The following is a 17,162-nucleotide window of genomic DNA, read 5'->3' as shown; positions in this document are numbered from 1 at the left end:
AACAAATCGGAGCTTGAACGGTATCTTGAAGAAGAATCTGAAGATATTCTTGATCTTGACATTTTGATGTGGTGGAAGAGTACTGGTTCAAAATATAAAATCTTATCTTTGATAGCTCGAGATGTTTTGTCCATTCCTGTAACTACCGTTGCTTCAGAGTCGGCTTTTAGTACTTCGGGCCGTGTGCTTGATGGTTTTCGAAGTTCTTTGACTCCTAGAGTGGTGGAAGCTTTAATTTGTACTCAAGACTGGTTGAGAGCTGCTCGTGTGCCTATTAATGTTGAAGAGTGCATTGAAAATGCTGAAAAGTTTGAATTGGGTAAGCTTAAATTATGCATATTTCTTTTTCCTTGTTAATTCGTTTGTAGATCTAATGAATGAATTCTTTTTTTTAGATATGGATTGTTTTACCAAGGAGATTACCATCGATAAATAGATCTTGCACATTGAATGAATATATATGGTGAGATGTTCTATCAATAACACTAATACTAATGGTATTTATAGTTTAGTTGCACAATGCCGCATTGTTGATGGATGTTCCTAATCTTGCAGAGTTGGATGTCCGATTTGCTTTTTGTGAAGGAACTGATTTTACTGAGGGACAATAAGAATCTGGACCGAATCGGACAGGGATTACTGATTTGATATTGTGGAGAGATGTCGCGAAATCGACACTCTGGTTTGGTGTAGGGTCTCTCTGCTTCTTGTCTTCTTGCTTTGCTCAAGGAATCAGCTTCAGGTGTGATGAAGTCATTTTTTGTTTGTTTGGCTTATGTCTACATGGGTTTTTGATTGCAAGAGCACCTGGTGAAGGGTGATATCTGATTATCTTCGTGATGGCTTATGTTATAAGCATTTTCTCTGCAATTTGCCAACTGGGGCTTCTCTTGTTGGGGTTATCTTTCTTCTCCAATTCCATCTGTCAAAGGTATAGTCTCACTCTAGCGTTTGCTCTGTTTCTCCATTTGGATAAATTTGTGAGCTAAGGTGCAGCGCTGATGCAGGAATAATATTGAGAAGAGGCGTGACATCCAGTTAAAAGAAGATGACATCTTGAGAGTGGCTAGATTGATACTTCCTGCTGCTAATCTCGCAATTTCAAAGAGGCGAGAGCTTTTCTCGGGAGAGCCATCCATGACCCTAAAAGTACGTCGTGGTGGTGGGCTAGTATTCATGTTCAATCCTTATGTGCAGATTGCTTAGGTCGTTCATCCTTGATCGACTTTTTTTGTTTTTTTCCTGATCAGGTAGCTTCGTTTCTCCTTCTTGGAGCTGAATATGGCCATCTCATCACGCTTCGGAGGCTATGCGCAATTGGTTAGTGAGAGCAAGCTCATAATTGTACTGACACAAAGTGAGAACCTGTTTTGCAATGAATATTAATGCCTTATTCTTTTTGACTTTGAGCAGGGTTCTTTGTCAGCTTCACCGCCCCGAAACTATACTTGCGCTATTCAGCTCGGATAAGCCAAAAAGGTACATACGTTTGCTAATAACGTATATAAATTTTACCTGCTTATGCTTATAGACTAAGCGTACCTCGGTTTGTATAGTTGAGTGCTCCAAATGGTGGGTTCTTGAAGCGTGGGTTGCTTGCTCCCACAAGAAAATCGTGGCCGCATCAGCAATCATGGCCTTCTGGAACCTGACGACTATAAAAACTCGCTTGCTCACAGGTGAACTTAAAAGACGAGTCTCTGAAATTTAAGACGCGGTGTAGACTTTGTGAAGTAGTTGTTGACGACTAAACTTGTTCAGAGCATCAGTGTCTACTTAACTTGACAGTTTGGTATTGGTCTCTTGACAGCGTTCATATCTGTCGTGGTTCTGCATTACCATCGACAACATTCGGGAGCAAATCTTGAAGTAGCTGCAGAAGCTGAAAAGGAAAGATTTAGCACAGCAGCAGCCGGACAAGGCTATAGTTGTCGCAGAAAAGATGTCCTGTGACTAGTGCCGAGGCTTTATCAGTGACATCCGAGACACTGTTGTACTGTCTGAGGAGCGTTGTAGATCTTGCAATGCGAAAAATGGGTTCTCCCCCCTCCGGTGAATAATCTGTCTGTAAAACTAATACCTTTTCTGTATAATGTATATTCTATTCAAATCACTATGGCTCTTGCAATTTTGGAATGCGGGCATTTAGATAGACCGTAGAGTTAGGCCTGTTTTTCCTTCGTCGTAGTGGCTTATCTACTGTTGGAGAAGAACCTGGGAAGCTTTGTGTTTGATCTAGTTATGTATATGCATGATGAAAAAATTCATTAGATCTAGTTATGTATATACAAGACGAAAAAATTATTGACATATTTTTTTCGTCTTATATGCTACATTGTCGATTTCATACACGATTGAGATACTTTTGTATGTTTACTTTTTTAGGGAGTACGAAAAAAAAAAAAAAGATGAAAAAAATTATAGATCGGTCTCGGGTTGACCCTGGAACCGGACCGAACCCATTGGGTTGGTCCGGTCCTTGGTCCCAGGCTTAATAGGGTCGGTCCTCGGTCCTAAAAATTGAGGACCGACACTGTACGGGTGGGTCCTAGGGTTAGGGGGTGGCCCGGACCAACCCGGACCATGCTCACCCCTACTTCTGATCACATGTCAGGTCTTTCAGGTATATTTTCCTCTTTTTCTCCATCTTCATCCATAGTTACTCTAGCCAATGGGTCACCTACACATGTTAGGAGAATTGGCACAGTTAACCCAACTCCTTTATTACCTTTGTCCTCGGTGCTTTATCTTCCACAATTTCCATTTAACCTCATGTCTGTTAGTAAGTTAACCAAAACCTTTCAATGTTCAGTAACTTTTTATCCTGATTCTTGTGTCTTCCAGGATTTGACTACGAAGCAGACGATTGGTAGAGGACGTGAGGAAGGGGGGCTGTATGTACTTGAAGATGCTTCTTCAATTGCTTGCACAAGTGTTGCGTCTCCACATCAAATCCATTGTTGTCTTGGTCATCCTTCTCTATGTAGTCTTCAAAAGTTGGATTCTAGCTTTCAATCTCTTTCTAGTCTAGAGTGCGAGTCATGCCAACTTGGCAAATTACATCGTGTTAGTTACACACCTCGAGTCATTAAACGATCAGCATCTCGTTTTTTATTAGTTCATTTAGATATTTGGGGTCCATGTCAAGTGGTTTCCAATTCGGGTTTAAGATATTTTGTTACTTTTGTCGATGACTATTCCAGAGTTACTTGGTTATATTTAATGAAAGATCGTTCGGTATTATTTTATATTTTTCGTGCATTTATATCTGAAATTTATACTCAATTTGGCATGCATGTTAAAGTTATGCGTTCTGATAATGCTAAGGAGTATTTTTCCACATCTTTTTCTGATTTTATGACTCAACATGGTATGATCCATGAATCTTCATATCCTAATACTCCACAACAAAATGGTGTTGCTGAACGGAAGAATAGACATTTATTGGAAGTTACTAGATCCATGTTATTTGAGATGAAGGTACCGAAAACCTTTTGGTCTGATGCTATTTTAACTACATGTTATCTCATTAATCGCGTGCCTTCTTCTATACTGCATGGTGGTATTCCTTTTTCCACCTTGTTTCCTAGTGAACCACTGTTTGTCCTACCACCCCATATCTTTGGTTGTGTCTGTTTTGTTCGTGATCATTGACTCGGAGTATCAAAACTTGATCCCAAGGCACTCAAGTGTATGTTTATGGGTTATTCCCGCACTCAAAAGGGATATCGTTGTTATTCTCCATTACTGAGAAAATATTTTGTAACATCTGATGTTTCATTTTTTGAATCCACTCCTTATCATAATGTTCCAATTGATGTGTCTAAATTGGATGAAGGCTTGTATGTGACCACCATTCGGTCTACTATTCCAAATGTATCACCAGTATCTACAGATAAACCACCTCCTCTCCAGGTTTATAATCGACATCCTCATGTTGCTACTACTGCTCCCCCTGCTCCTCCTGTCACTACTACGTCATCTTCTGCTCCAGATCTGCCATTAGCTGTCCCTCCTCTTGTATATGATCTTGATCTTCGTATTGCTCATCGCAAAGGTACACGTACTTGTACTCAACATTCTATTGCAAATTTTATTTCTCACTCTTCTGTGTCTCCTACTTTTCGAGCATTTTTAACTACTGTTGAACAATACCCTATCCCCAAATCTGTCGCCGAGGCATTACAAAGTTCTGGCCGGAGGACAACTATGGAAGAAGAATTAAATGCTCTTGAGATTAATCAAACTTGGGACTTAGTACCGATTCTTCTAGGCAAAATTGCTATTGGTTGTCGATGGGTGTATGCTGTAAAAGTTAACCCCGATGGTTCTCTTGCTCATTTAAAAGCAAGACTTGTTGCCAAAGGGTATGCTCAGGTGTATGGGGTTGACCATCTAGACACATTTTCTCCTATTGCCAAACTTACTTCTGTTCGTATTTTGATCTCTCTTGCTGCAACGTATAATTGGCCTTTATTTCAACTTGATGTTAAGAATGCTTTCTTGCATGGCACTCTTCATGAGGAAGTTTATATGGAGCAACCTCCGGGGTTTGTTGCTCAGGGGGAGTCCGGCCTAGTTTGCAAATTAAAAAAGTCTTTATATGGTTTGAAACAATCTCCACGAGCATGGTTTGGAAGATTTTCTGAGGTTGTACTGTCTTTTAGGCTATTAAGATATGGAAATGATCATTATTTCTTTTATAAACAATGAAGGGGAGGCAAACTATTCTTGATTGTGTATGTTGATGATATTATCATCATGGGAGATGACTTGGTTGGTATAGTTGAGCTAAAAGCCTATCTTCAGCAATAGTTTCAAACTAAGGACTTAAGAAAATTGAAATATTTCCTAGGAATCGAAGTGGCGCAATCACAAAAAGGTGTTGTTCTATCACTGCGAAAATATGTCCTAGATTTGCTCATTGAGACAGGTATGTTGGGATCAAAGCCTCTTGATTCACCCATGGAAGAAGGGGTTAAATTAGTTGTTGATAGAGGAGAAATTCTTAATAATCTCAAGAGATATAGAAGACTAGTAGGTAAGCTGAATTATCTTACAATTACTCGACCAGACATTGCTTTTCTTGTTAGTGTAGTAAGCCAGTTTTTGTCTTCCCCTCGTACATCTCACTAGGATGCAGTTATTAGGATATTAAGGTATTTGAAGAAAGCTTCGGGAAAAGGAATTGTCTACTGAAACCATGGTCATATCAGGGTTGAAGGTTCTTCTGATGCTGATTGGGCTAGGTCTCCAAATGATAGAAGATCAACTACTGGGTATTGTACCTTAGTTGGAGGAAATCTGGTATCATGGAAAAGTAAGAAACAAAGTGTTGTTGCCTATGTAGCACGAACACTCTTCGGAAGCCTTCGTGTCATGTCCGACACTCCGACATGCGAGTCCAGAATTCCGACACGTGCGGGGTCAATTTTAAAAATTTATAATACTTGTGGGGTCAAAATGTAAATATACACAAAAGAAGTAATAGAAATGCTATAAATATACACATACGGGGTCAATTTTTTTTTTCAGTTTTGTTTTTTAGAATTGTATTTTTTTAAAAAAAGTCTTTTTTACTATGAAAGAAGTAATAAAAAATGCTATATGTGATAAATAAATATATTTAAAATATCATTTCATCATTTTTCTTTAAACAATGTTTTTTCCTCTAAGTTTTATGTATTATTGTAACAAATTAATTCTAGGTTATTATTATTATTATTATTATTATTATTATTATTATTATTATTATTATTATTAATGTATTTATATATAAAAATATATTTAATATATAATGTGTTGGAACGTGTCAGAATTTTCTATTTTTAAGAAATGACGTGTCGGTGTGTCGTGTCGTGTCGTGTTGCGTGTCGCGTGTCCGTGTCGGTGCTACATAAGTTGTTGCCCGCTCCAGTGCTGAGTTAGAATATAGAGCCATGGCACAAGTGACGTGTGAATTAGTGTGGATTCGACAATTATTGATTGAGTTAGGCTTTAAAGATTTAGTACCTATGACTCTATGGTGCGATAATAAAGCTGCAATGCATATAGCTTCCAACCCCATGTTTCATGAGAGAACAAAATACATTGAGGTTGATTGTCATTTTATTCGAGAGAAGTTACAAAGCGGAGTAATTCTTCCTAGTCATATTCGAACCAACGAACAACTTGCAGACATCTTCACTAAATCCTTGGGTAATGGGAGGATAGAACATATTTGTAACAAGCTGGGCATGATTAATATTTATGCTCCAGCTTGAGGGGGAGTGTTAGGAGTAAGAAGGGTAAATGAGTCTTTACTACTTTTATGATTTATTTTTAATGTATATATATTAAACGTTATTGAAAGTTTTCCTCACAATTAGCATTTCAGGCAGATCATGGTTAAAACATTGCAAGGTTCTATCAAAAGACACAGCATGCTCGTTAGGATTTGTCGGAAGGTACGAAAATTAGACCGGAAGAAGCCTATTTTTCCATGCTAAGTTACCCCCGAAACTTTTGCAATAAAAGTCTCTGCGCTCCCCATGGATATCACCATCATCATTTTCATATCAATCGCGGGGGCAATCGGTATAACAGAAAACTAAGACACCTGTAAGTTGTACATTCAAGTGCTCGATCTGATTCTGAACAACTCAAATTCCAGTCTGCATTCTTCAGTTTGCAAGGCCAGAGAAGTGAAGTGCCCTCTTTTTTTCATCACCAGTAAGACATGAATTTGGATTTCCCTATGATGACAAACAGCCGTCAGTTGTTATGATTTTTGCCTTACTCACTTCGTTCTTCAAGTGCCCTCTTTTGCCCTTTTTGTTTATCCTCCCGCCAAAGTGAAGTGTTTGTCTTCTTTTCTTTGCTTAGCTTTTGATGGGCCTTATAATGAACCGAAATTTATGCGAAAGAATGAGTGGCAGCTGAGAACATCTTAATCGTTATTATACATACATAGGCTGACTTATCAGCAATATTAGGTCCTTTTTTTTCAGTTATCTTGCTTCCTTGTTCTGATTTCTTCAAAAGAGTGAAGTTTTGGAAATGGTAACGGAGTTGCCAAAAAGGAAAGAAAATACATTTTTATCAAGTTTCTTGTATAGATGAATCTTTGAAGTCTCTTAATTTAAATAGATTATTGGCCCTTAGGCAGTCGGTCAGGCTTTGGATGCAGACTTCAATGGATTCGGTTCAACCTTATTAATAATTTGACATCGTTGGTAAGCGCAGCACCACGTCCATCGCATTGGATAACGAATTTCTTAATTCTTAAAGAAAATGAAAGTGTATCCGATACCGTAAAAGTCTAGGAGATATGCCTTTAACGTGTCACTATCAATACCTTCTTTGACGCGAATATGCATCCTTGTCTTCTCATTCATTACAATTATCAACACAACTTATTGTAGCTTAACTATGGGGTCTCTATCAGGATGCTTCAAACTCAGAACTCAAAAGAAGGAAAAAAATGTAAATTTGTCTCAATAAGCATTGAGACTCGAATATGCAGAAACCATAAAAATTAAAGAGAAGCACCGCCAATCCTGTCTCTGCAACTTAACAGGAACTATTCCATCGTCAGTGGTGTTGCCCCATGTCTTCCTTCCTTTCCTTCCGAATTCGAAGCCGGTTATTCGCAATGAAATTCTCCGCCCTCACGTTGATATCATCCTCTTCAAATTCTTGCATATCCCCTGTCGGATTCTCATCAAACCTTCCTATTCTGAAATGCGTGAGATCCACTCCATCCGCACTCCCAGTGAGCACAAGGTCCGCCAGTATCCTCCCTATAGCAGGGGACATTTTGAATCCGTGACCGGAAAACCCACCACCTATCACTACGTCTTCCCCGAACTCCCCGCCCAAGAAATCCAACACAAAATCCTCGTCTGGTGTCATTGAATACATGCATTATTGTGTATGCGCAGGTGAGCTACAATCCACCAATCCTAGGAATCTTCCTTCAATCCATCCTTTCAATGAATCTAGGTCCCTTCCGGGTATCCATGGCCTTCTGTCCGGGTCGCACGGGCACCCGCCGTGCACTGCAATCTTGATCAGACCCGGGAACTCCAGAGACAGGTTTCCATATATGTAAGGCCGACCATAACTTGTGAATGTCGGGAAATCACCTCCAATGGCGTACTTCTCCTCATGCCCCTCGTTGATTCTCCAATACAAAACTGCAGTTTCCAGGGGTTGAATTGGCAATTCGTGGCCAGTAACTGACTGGACCAACTTTTTTGTCCAGGCCCCAGCGGTGATTACACATTTCCTACCCCAAAACTCGTCACCCGTGTCTGTGTAGACCACTATGCCTCCCCTGACTTCATCTCTCTTAAAATCTCACACCTCCATGTTGCCCTTCAAAATTGCACCCCTTCGACATGCCAGCGCTTGGAACATGAAGATTGCCATGGTGGGCTTAATGACAGCCCCGAGCTCGGTATGCACCGCAATCCAAGTCTCCGGTATGCTGAGCCTGCCGGAGAACTTATCAGCGACTTCACGCGGGTTAAGTATCTGAAACAAGATGGAATTCTTTATACAGCTTTCTATGACAGCCTTGAGTTTAGCATCATTAGCTGGTCCCATATCGAGATGGGGCTTGCTAGTGTAGACTTTGCGTCCGGCCTCTGACTCAACCTGTCTCCATAGGCTGGAAGCCTCGAGGACCATGTCGTTGTAGTAGTCACTGGGGTGAGTTGCGTGCATGGTGCGAGACTCACCATGTGAAGAGCCGAGGTGGTGAAAGAGGTCGAATTGCTCGAGTAAGAGTGTCTTGCAACCTCTTTTGGCCGTTTGGTAAGCTGTGGCGCTGCCCATGATGCCTCCACCGATTACTATCACGTCGAACTCGTTGGTGCTTGAACCCATCTCTCCGTGTGTGTGTTTGGGTATATGTGCAAAAAGACTTGGCGAGTGTTTGGTGGTTGGTTTTCAGCTAGAACTGTGTCACACTCCAAATCCTATATGAACGAGGGAGTAACTGTCTTTTCTCCAAAAAAGGCAACCTCAAACTATATCCCAAATATCCAACCCCCAATAGTTCCTCCAATAATACTCTTGTTCTATTGGTCACTAACCGAGGCACCTAAAAAACATGATAAGAAGAAAATGATGAGCTACTATGGTCTAGTGAATAATACATTTCTTCTATAAGGATCAAACAATCACTATGTACACACTTATATATTTCTAGAAAATTAACAAACCTTCAAAATCAAAATGCAATTTTTTTTTTAATTTAACATTGTTAAGTTACTTTAATTGAGTTTCCTTTATTATCAAAGTTTTATTTCCTTTTTACTTACATAAGATATTATTGTTATATACAATTTATATTCAATATAAATACAATGGGTGTAGGGTTTCGTGATTACAGAAAACTACAGCCCTCTCTTTCTTTCTTTACGTTCTCTTTCTCCTCCTTCTCTCTTCCTTCTTTCTCTCTTTCTACTTGCTGCGGGTTTCTCTAATCAGTTTTGTGACATGGTATCAGAGCGGGTCTAACTATCTGATTACTTAATCATATTGCTGGTTTGAGAGTCCCCTAGTAACTCTACTTCTTCTCTGGTGCGTAGCCACCTAAAGCTGCAATTTTTATCTGTTTTCTCTTCAAGTCTCGATACATATGAGATCAGAAGATATCGGATTCATCAGGTTCGGTTTATGAACATGGATTACAACACTTGCTGATCAGCGGATTCAAGAATCAGAGTATTCTATTGATTATGGTTGACTAGTCTTGCTGGTTTTCCGTCAAACATATAATTATTTGAATCGAGATTTCTGGTCAGATATTTTCTTCTATACAGCAGTCTCTATTTATGAGTTTTCAGCATCCCTTTGGTTAATTGATGGAGCCAATTACATCTGATTATACATTAGCGTTGCTGCTTTGTTACTTGCACTAAAGTTTCAGCCTCCTTGATTAGTGGTAGATATACTTATATTGAGATTATCATCATGAGTGATACTAAGGCTTCTACGAGATAGTGTCAACGTTCAAATTACCACTATTAAATTAAATGGATCCTCCAATTACTTGTTATGGGCCCAAGCTGTGAAGGTCTATATTAATGCCAAGGGAAACTTCATTATCTTACCACAGACCCTCGATGAAGATTCTAGAGACTATAATGGTTGGATGAGAGAGAATGATACACTTATGGTGTGGTTATGGAATAGCATGGAACCATCCATCGCTGCTAATGTCATGTTCCACACAAGCGCTAAAGGAGTGTGGGATGATCTTATGGAGAGTTACTCACAAGACAAAAATATGTCTAGAGTTTATGAACTATATGAGAAGATTTTTAATTTTAAACAGGAGACAAGTCTCTTGGAGAATATTATAGTGCTTTGAAAGGTATGTGGGAAGAACTCAATCTTTATCAGCCCATCACTACTGATCTTGAGAGACTAAAGACACAACGATCTGAATTTCAAGTGGCCAAATTTTTATCTGGCTTGAATGCTGACTTACACTGTGAAGAGTCGCTTCTTCTGGAGAGAGAGTTCCTTCTATGAATGAAGCATTTTGTCGAATTCAGCGCATTGTCCCTCCGTCTTCTACTTCATCTAAAGACAATTCAGCATTTGTGGCTGGTAGTGGTGGTCGTGGTCGTGGTGGATTTTCCACAGAGGTCGTGGTTTCGGGAAATCGTAGTCGTGGTGGTGGACGTAATGGACAAAGTTCGATCGAGACAGCCGTCGGTGTATACACTGTGGCAAATTTGGTCATATTGTTGACACTTGTTGGGCCAAGCATGGCAAGCCCGAGTGGGCTCAACGATCGGCTATTGCAAATACTGCTATGTCTGAAGGAGTGCTCAAATGTGTCTTACAAATGACATGAACCCATCTCTCCCACACAGGGGTAGTTCTTCCGAGTCTACGGCTCGAGATGATATGGTTGCACAACTCATCAACCGTGTCCAACAACTAGAGGCTTCCAATTTCTCATCCACTACCACTCTTGCACGTATAGGTAACATGGCCTCTTTCTCTACTTTGTCTCCTAACGCCTCTTAGGTCATTGACTCGGGGGCTTCTAGTCATATGACGGGTAAGCAAGAACTATTTTCTTCCCACACTAATTCTAGTCCTTCATCCGAAGTTATTTTAGCTAATGGTTCATCGACTCAAGTGGTTGGATCAGTGGACTGTTCCACTTACATCTTCCTTATCTTTGTCCTCTGTTTTACATGTTCCCCAACTTCCTTTAAATTTGTTATCCTAAGTTAGTCGGTTAACTAAAGCTCTTAGTTGTTCAGTTACATTTTATCCATCTCATTGCGTTTTTGAGGACCTTTAGACAAAGAAGATGATTGGTGGAGGGCATGAATGTGATGGACTCTACTATCTCAATGGTGTCTCCATCTGGCCGACGCCAATGGTCTAGTTTGCTAGTTCAATTACCCCCTATTATGGCATTCTCGTTTAGGGCATTTATCTTTATTTAAGTTACAACAAATAATTCCCGAGTGTAAATCAATTTCTACTCTTGAGTGTGAGGCTTGTGAACTTGGGAAACATCATCGTAGTTCCTTTCCTAATCGTAATGATTCTCGTGCATCTACTTTACTTGAACTTGTTCATTCGGACATCTGGGGACCTTCCCGTATTGGTAGTAGAAATGGTTTTAAGTACTTTGTTACTTTTGTGGATGATTATTCTCGTTTAACATGGCTCTATATGCTTCATGACCGCTCTGAATTTTTACATGTTTTTCAATTATTTCATCATGAGGTTACTAATCAGTTTAATACATCCCTGAAAATTTTGCGAACAGATAATGCTCTAGAATATACACAGAAATCAATTTCTTTGTTTTGTTCTAATCTTGGCATTATACATCAAACAAGTTGTACTTATACCCTCAGCAGAATGGTGTGGCCGAGAGAAAATACCGTCACCTTCTAGAAGTTGCTCGTTCACTCTTATTTCATATGAATGTGCCAAAATCATTTTGGAGTGATGCTGTCCTTACCGCATGTTACCTCATAAATCGTATGCCTTCCACTGTCCTCAATCATCAGTCACCAATCAGTGTTGCATTTCCGACAAGCCGTTATTCTCTCTTACCCCGCGCGTCTTTGGGTGTGTGTCTTGTTTTGTTCATAACCTACGTTCCGGTTCGATAAACTATCTCCTCGTGCTACTAAATGTATTTTTCTCGGGTATTCACGTACACGAAGGGATATCGGTGTTATGATCCTACAACTTATACTCAATATGTTAGTGCTGATGTTACTTTTTTCGAGGGCACACCATACTATTCTACGAGGGTAAAGAGTTTTCAAGCGACATTGTAGCTGATCCTCCTATCCCACAACAAATCCCCTTAGATTCTCGTTAGTCCGTCTCTAGTATCTCCTCCCTTGCGGGTGTATCGGCGCGCAAGTCTACGGCACCACCGGAGTCTCCAGCTCTTCAATGCCCTCCAATCAATCTTCCTCCTTGTCTCCTGGTCCAGACGATCTTCCTATTGCCCTTCGCAAAGGTACTCGGTCTTGCACACAAAAATCCTCTTTGGCTTACCCTATTGAGCGTTATGTGTCTCTCTCACATCTTCCTTCTCCATTACATGACTTTGCTCTATCATTACAAACTCACACAATTCCTACTTCTACCACTGAGGCTTTGTCTCACCTTGAGTGGAAGAAAGCTATGGATGTGGAAATGGAAGCTCTAGTCTCTCGCCAAACGTGGTCATTGGTTGATCTTCCCCTTGGGAAAGATGTGGTGAAGTGTCGTTGGGTGTACACTATCAAGTACAATCCGGATGGCTCAATCGAGCGTCTTAAAGCTTGACTCGTTGCTAAAGGTTTTACTCAAACTTATGGAGTGGATTATTTTGAGACTTTTTCCCCTGTGGCACGTCTCAACTCTGTTCGTGTTGTTATTTCTCTTGCTGTGAATTTCGATTGGCCATTATATCAATTAGATGTCAAAAATGCTTTTCTTTATGGTGATTTGTCTGAAGAAGTATATATGGAGCAACCTCTGGTATGTTGCTCGGGGAGAATCGTAGTAAAGTATGTCAGCTACATAAGGCAATTTATGGGTTGAAACAGTCTCCAAGAGCATGGTTTGAAAAATTCAGTTCGGTGATTTCCAGATGTGGTTTCCACCAATGTTATTCGATCATTCTATTTTTGTTCGCAAGAAGGAATCGGGGGTAGTCATTCTTGTGGTATATGTGGATGATATAATTGTCTCCGGTAGTGATGTGACTGGCATTTTGAGATTAAGTCCTTTCTTCAGCAGCAATTTCAGATTAAGGACTTGGGAACTCTTAGATATTTTCTGGGAATTGAAGTTTTACGAAGTAAAAAAGGTATTAATTTGTCTCAGCGAAAGTATGTTCTTGATCTTTTGTCTGAGACAGGTACACTAGCTTCCAAGCCGTTGATACTCCTATGGATCCAAATCAAAAGTTTGGAGTTGATGATGGAAAAGAAATTGAAGACAAGCATCAATATCGGCGACTAGTTGGGAAACTAATTTATCTTACTGTTACACGTCCCGATATTTCTTTTGCTGTTGGCGTGGTGAGTCAGTTTATGGAGTCACCTAAGAAAGTTCATTGGGATGCTGTATGTCGCATTCTTCGATATCTTAAAAGCTCTCCTGGTAAGGGACTCATTTATAAATCTAATGGTTCTTCTACTTTGGTTGGTTATTCGATGCTGATTGGGCTGGGTCAACATATGATCGACGGTCTACAACTGGGTATTGCACTTTTATTGGTGGTAATTTGGTTACTTGGAGAAGCAAGTAACAAACAAACTACCATTGCCAGGTCTAGTGCAGAGGCTGAATATCGTGCTATGGCACATACTGTGGCTGAATTGTTGTGGTTGAAATCTCTTGGATTTTCTATTAATCAACCTATTGACATGATGTGTGATAATCAAGCAGCCATTTATATTGCTGGGAATCCTGTTTTTCAAGAGCGAACTAAGCATATAGAAGTTGACTGTCACTTTGTTCGTGATGCTGTGAAGCAGAAGTTGGTTGCTACTCCTTACGTTGCCTCTAGAGATCAATTTGCTGATATGTTTACCAAAGCATTATTTCGTCCTGCTTTTGTTGTTGGTTGTTCCAAGCTAGGCATGGGTGACCTATATGCTCCAGCTTGAGGGGAGTGTTAAGTTACTTTAATTGAGTTTCCTTTATTATCAGAGTTTTATTTCCTTTTTACTTACATAAGATATTATTGTTATATACAATTTATATTCAATATAAATACAATGGGTGTAGGGTTTCTGTGATTACAGAAAACTACAGCCCTCTCTTTCTTTCTTTTACGTTCTCTTTCTCCTCCTTCTCTCTTCCTTCTTTCTCTCTTTCTACTTGCTGCGGGTTCTCTAATCAGTTTTGTGACAAACATAATATGTTCAAAGAAGATATATTTAAGATAATAACAAATAAACATCAATGGTCTAGCCCATTGATCAATTATAAAAATACAAACCATTGACCAATATCATAAAAACGCACGTCAATGGTTCATTCCATTAGTTAATATCCTACCACACATCAATGGATGTCCATCTCATATGAAACCATATATTGATAGTCCATCCATTGACCAATATTTTGATCAATATCAAACTATGGTTATAACACAAGGTCTGATGACAAGACAACCAATATTTTTCCCTTGGTGAGGTCTCCATCCATTCTTAACCGGTGGCTTCCCTTTTCACTATCGGAACCTAACTAGCAAGCACAATAAATTTCGAAATTTTGTTATGGGCAAACCGTAAGCTCAAATTGAGATCTATACGTCTCCACAGCACCCTAAACTATCATTTTTCTATATATTCACCGCCCGAAAACTCTCCAATAAAACGCAGAAAGTCATAATTGACCAAAATCCGAATTTTCAAGCCCTAATTTCGAAACTACTCCGATTGAACGAACAAGGGGCACGAGAACTTACCTGGCATTGTGGATCGGAGTAACTCTGGCTTGATGAGGCTCCTTTAGCGCGCACATGCGAAGCGCTCTCTCTTTTCTTTCTTTTTCTTCTTCTTCCCATTTTCCTCTTCTTTTCTGAAATGTTGATATATACTATGTGAATTTTCAAGCCTTAATTCTGAAACTACTCCGATTGAACCAAGGAAGAGCGTGAGCACTTACCGATCGTTGTGGATCAGAGTAACTCTGGCTTGGCGAGGCTTCCGATGGTGGGCACATGCGAAACCCACTCTCTTTTCTTTCTTTTTCTTCTTCTTCCCTTTTCCTCTCATTTTCTCTCCCGACTGCTCTCTCTGCGTGCGCTCCTCTCTCTTTCTATTCAACCTTTTTTCTTTTTCTTTCCTCTCTCTCTCTCTCTCTCTCTCTCTCTTTAATTAGTCGAAGCCCAAATATTACAAGCTGGATGGGGGAGCGATAGATATACGGTGGGAAGTAAGAAAAGTAGCCATCAGATGACTCAGAATTGCGTCAGTGCCACTTCAATAATTCAAAATCACCAAAAAAGAGAAAATTATTTTCTCCCCGAGAATTGTCATGATGATGCAGTTGTCCACGCATCTGTGCGATAACATGGTTAATATCAGGAAACTTTTACCACGTTTCGTCGTGAGTTATGACGATGCATCTTATACGATACAGCAGTTGTATTGTAGAAGCTCCCTTTTAATGTCCATCCGATTCTATGATGGTTAACCGACCAAAAAAAAAAGATTCCATGATGGTTTGAATGGAAGATCTCCACCAGTTGCGTGTTTAACATAAGGAATTTAGTAAATTTAGATCACTACAGAGAGTGATGACCTTGTTTTGGCCAATAGTCGTATGGGCTTGGAGGAGGGAATGAATGAACTAGATCCTCAAACTCGACCTTTATTTAAGAAGTCGAATCGTTCATCTTAGAAAAAAAAAAAGGAGATAAGGAACATCAATGCTCAGTTTCTCCGTTGATACTCGAGAACTCTGTCAGAACTTTCAACTTGAGCATTTCTTGGGCAATATAACTGAGGTAGATTGCTCTTAAATGGCACAATATTTAACTGCTACGCACTCTTGAGATTACGTGTTGAGTTTGAATTCGATTTGGTTTAGAAGATGTAATATTCTTGTATGCATCATAGCATATGAGTCCATTTCATTTCAGTCATTGAATATCTCACGCATCACATGATCTAGTGGTTAGATTAGAATGGTCTCACATAAATCAGGTGCCCTAAAAAGTAAGTCCAGCCAAAGTTATTATTTGTATCTTAGGAAAAAGTACAACTCAAGTGTCAAAACTTGATATGGAGAGACAATTAAGTGCCAAAAGTTAAGAAAGTGACACTTAAGTGTTAAAATTAAAGTAAAAAAAATCACTTAAGTGTCACTCCGGTGAAAATCAAACCAAAATGCTAATATTGTGATTTTCCAGCAAAATAAGTGCAAAACGACGTCATTTTGCAAGCTGACGTAGCTAGACAATACAAAAACGACATCGTTTTGGTGCTAATGTGGTAAAAAATAATTTAAAAATTAATTAAATTAAATTTAAAACTAAGTCTTAAATTTATTTAAAACATTTATAAAAAATATAATATAAAAAAAAGGAAGAGGGGCGGCTAAGGGCTAAGCCCTTGCCGCCGTTTACCGAGAAGGGCCGACGACGAGAGGGAGAGGGTTGGCTGAGGTTGCCGGGCCTTGGCTAGGGGTTGGCGACCCCAACTAACCAATGGTGAGGGCCCGCAAGCCCTCACCCCTAATCTGGGCGAGTTATTTTTACCCAATGAGATGTCTAGAACAACAATTTAATAGCACTATTCAAGGATGGAGCTTGACATTCCACATAGGCCAAGAGGGAATGAATGGGATGATAATATTTGTCCAGACATATTTTCATGATTCTTTTACTTCCCTTTTTCATAAACAAATCGTGTAAACCCTTATGCATCTATCAACCTTCCCTCTAACGCTACAAAGCCTCAATTTTTCAGCCCACATGGGTGTGGGAGAAATTGAACTGTGGTAATAATTATGTCTAGTGCTGGATTTGCTGTTATAATGATCATCTGATTTCATTTGGCATGAGAGAACAAAAGATGACCCATCCATGTATTTTTCCCTACTTATGAAAAAATAAAAATAAAGAATTGGAGAGCCTTATGGCGTGTTTAGTAATGATTATGTTCTCGGGAGTA

General features: G+C 39.6%; 1 protein-coding gene, 1 long non-coding RNA gene and 1 pseudogene across 2 annotated transcripts; 2 read left to right on the top strand and 1 right to left on the bottom strand.

The window, feature by feature from the left end:
- Positions 1-600: 600 nt before the first annotated feature.
- On the top strand, positions 601-1,176 carry LOC120286364. Its single transcript, XR_005549323.1, has 3 exons — positions 601-742; positions 857-931; positions 1,008-1,176. It is a non-coding gene; the product is annotated as an uncharacterized LOC120286364 (long non-coding RNA).
- On the top strand, positions 1,177-1,953 carry LOC108956938 (reticulon-like protein B18). Its single transcript, XM_039310006.1, has 5 exons — positions 1,177-1,191; positions 1,251-1,320; positions 1,414-1,479; positions 1,557-1,679; positions 1,811-1,953. The coding sequence occupies exons 1-5, from the start codon at positions 1,177-1,179 to the stop codon at positions 1,951-1,953; spliced, it is 417 nt and encodes a 138-aa protein (XP_039165940.1).
- Positions 1,954-7,308: 5,355 nt separating this feature from the next.
- Positions 7,309-15,280, bottom strand: LOC120291282 (annotated as a pseudogene).
- Between the last annotated feature and the right edge of the window lie 1,882 nt (positions 15,281-17,162).

The sequence above is a fragment of the Eucalyptus grandis genome, chromosome 3 (genome assembly GCF_016545825.1).
Source record: "Eucalyptus grandis isolate ANBG69807.140 chromosome 3, ASM1654582v1, whole genome shotgun sequence".
NCBI classification, from domain to species: domain Eukaryota; kingdom Viridiplantae; phylum Streptophyta; class Magnoliopsida; order Myrtales; family Myrtaceae; genus Eucalyptus; species Eucalyptus grandis.
This window is presented reverse-complemented; position numbering and strand designations above follow the sequence as displayed.

What these genes read in the sequence shown, in the direction of transcription:
- LOC108956938 (XM_039310006.1), top strand. An exon ending in TCGGAGGCTATGCGCAATTG is followed by an intron (nt 1,321 to 1,413) that starts GTTAGTGAGAGC and finishes GACTTTGAGCAG; the next exon opens with GGTTCTTTGTCAGCTTCACC. An exon ending in AGCTCGGATAAGCCAAAAAG is followed by an intron (nt 1,480 to 1,556) that starts GTACATACGTTT and finishes CGGTTTGTATAG; the next exon opens with TTGAGTGCTCCAAATGGTGG.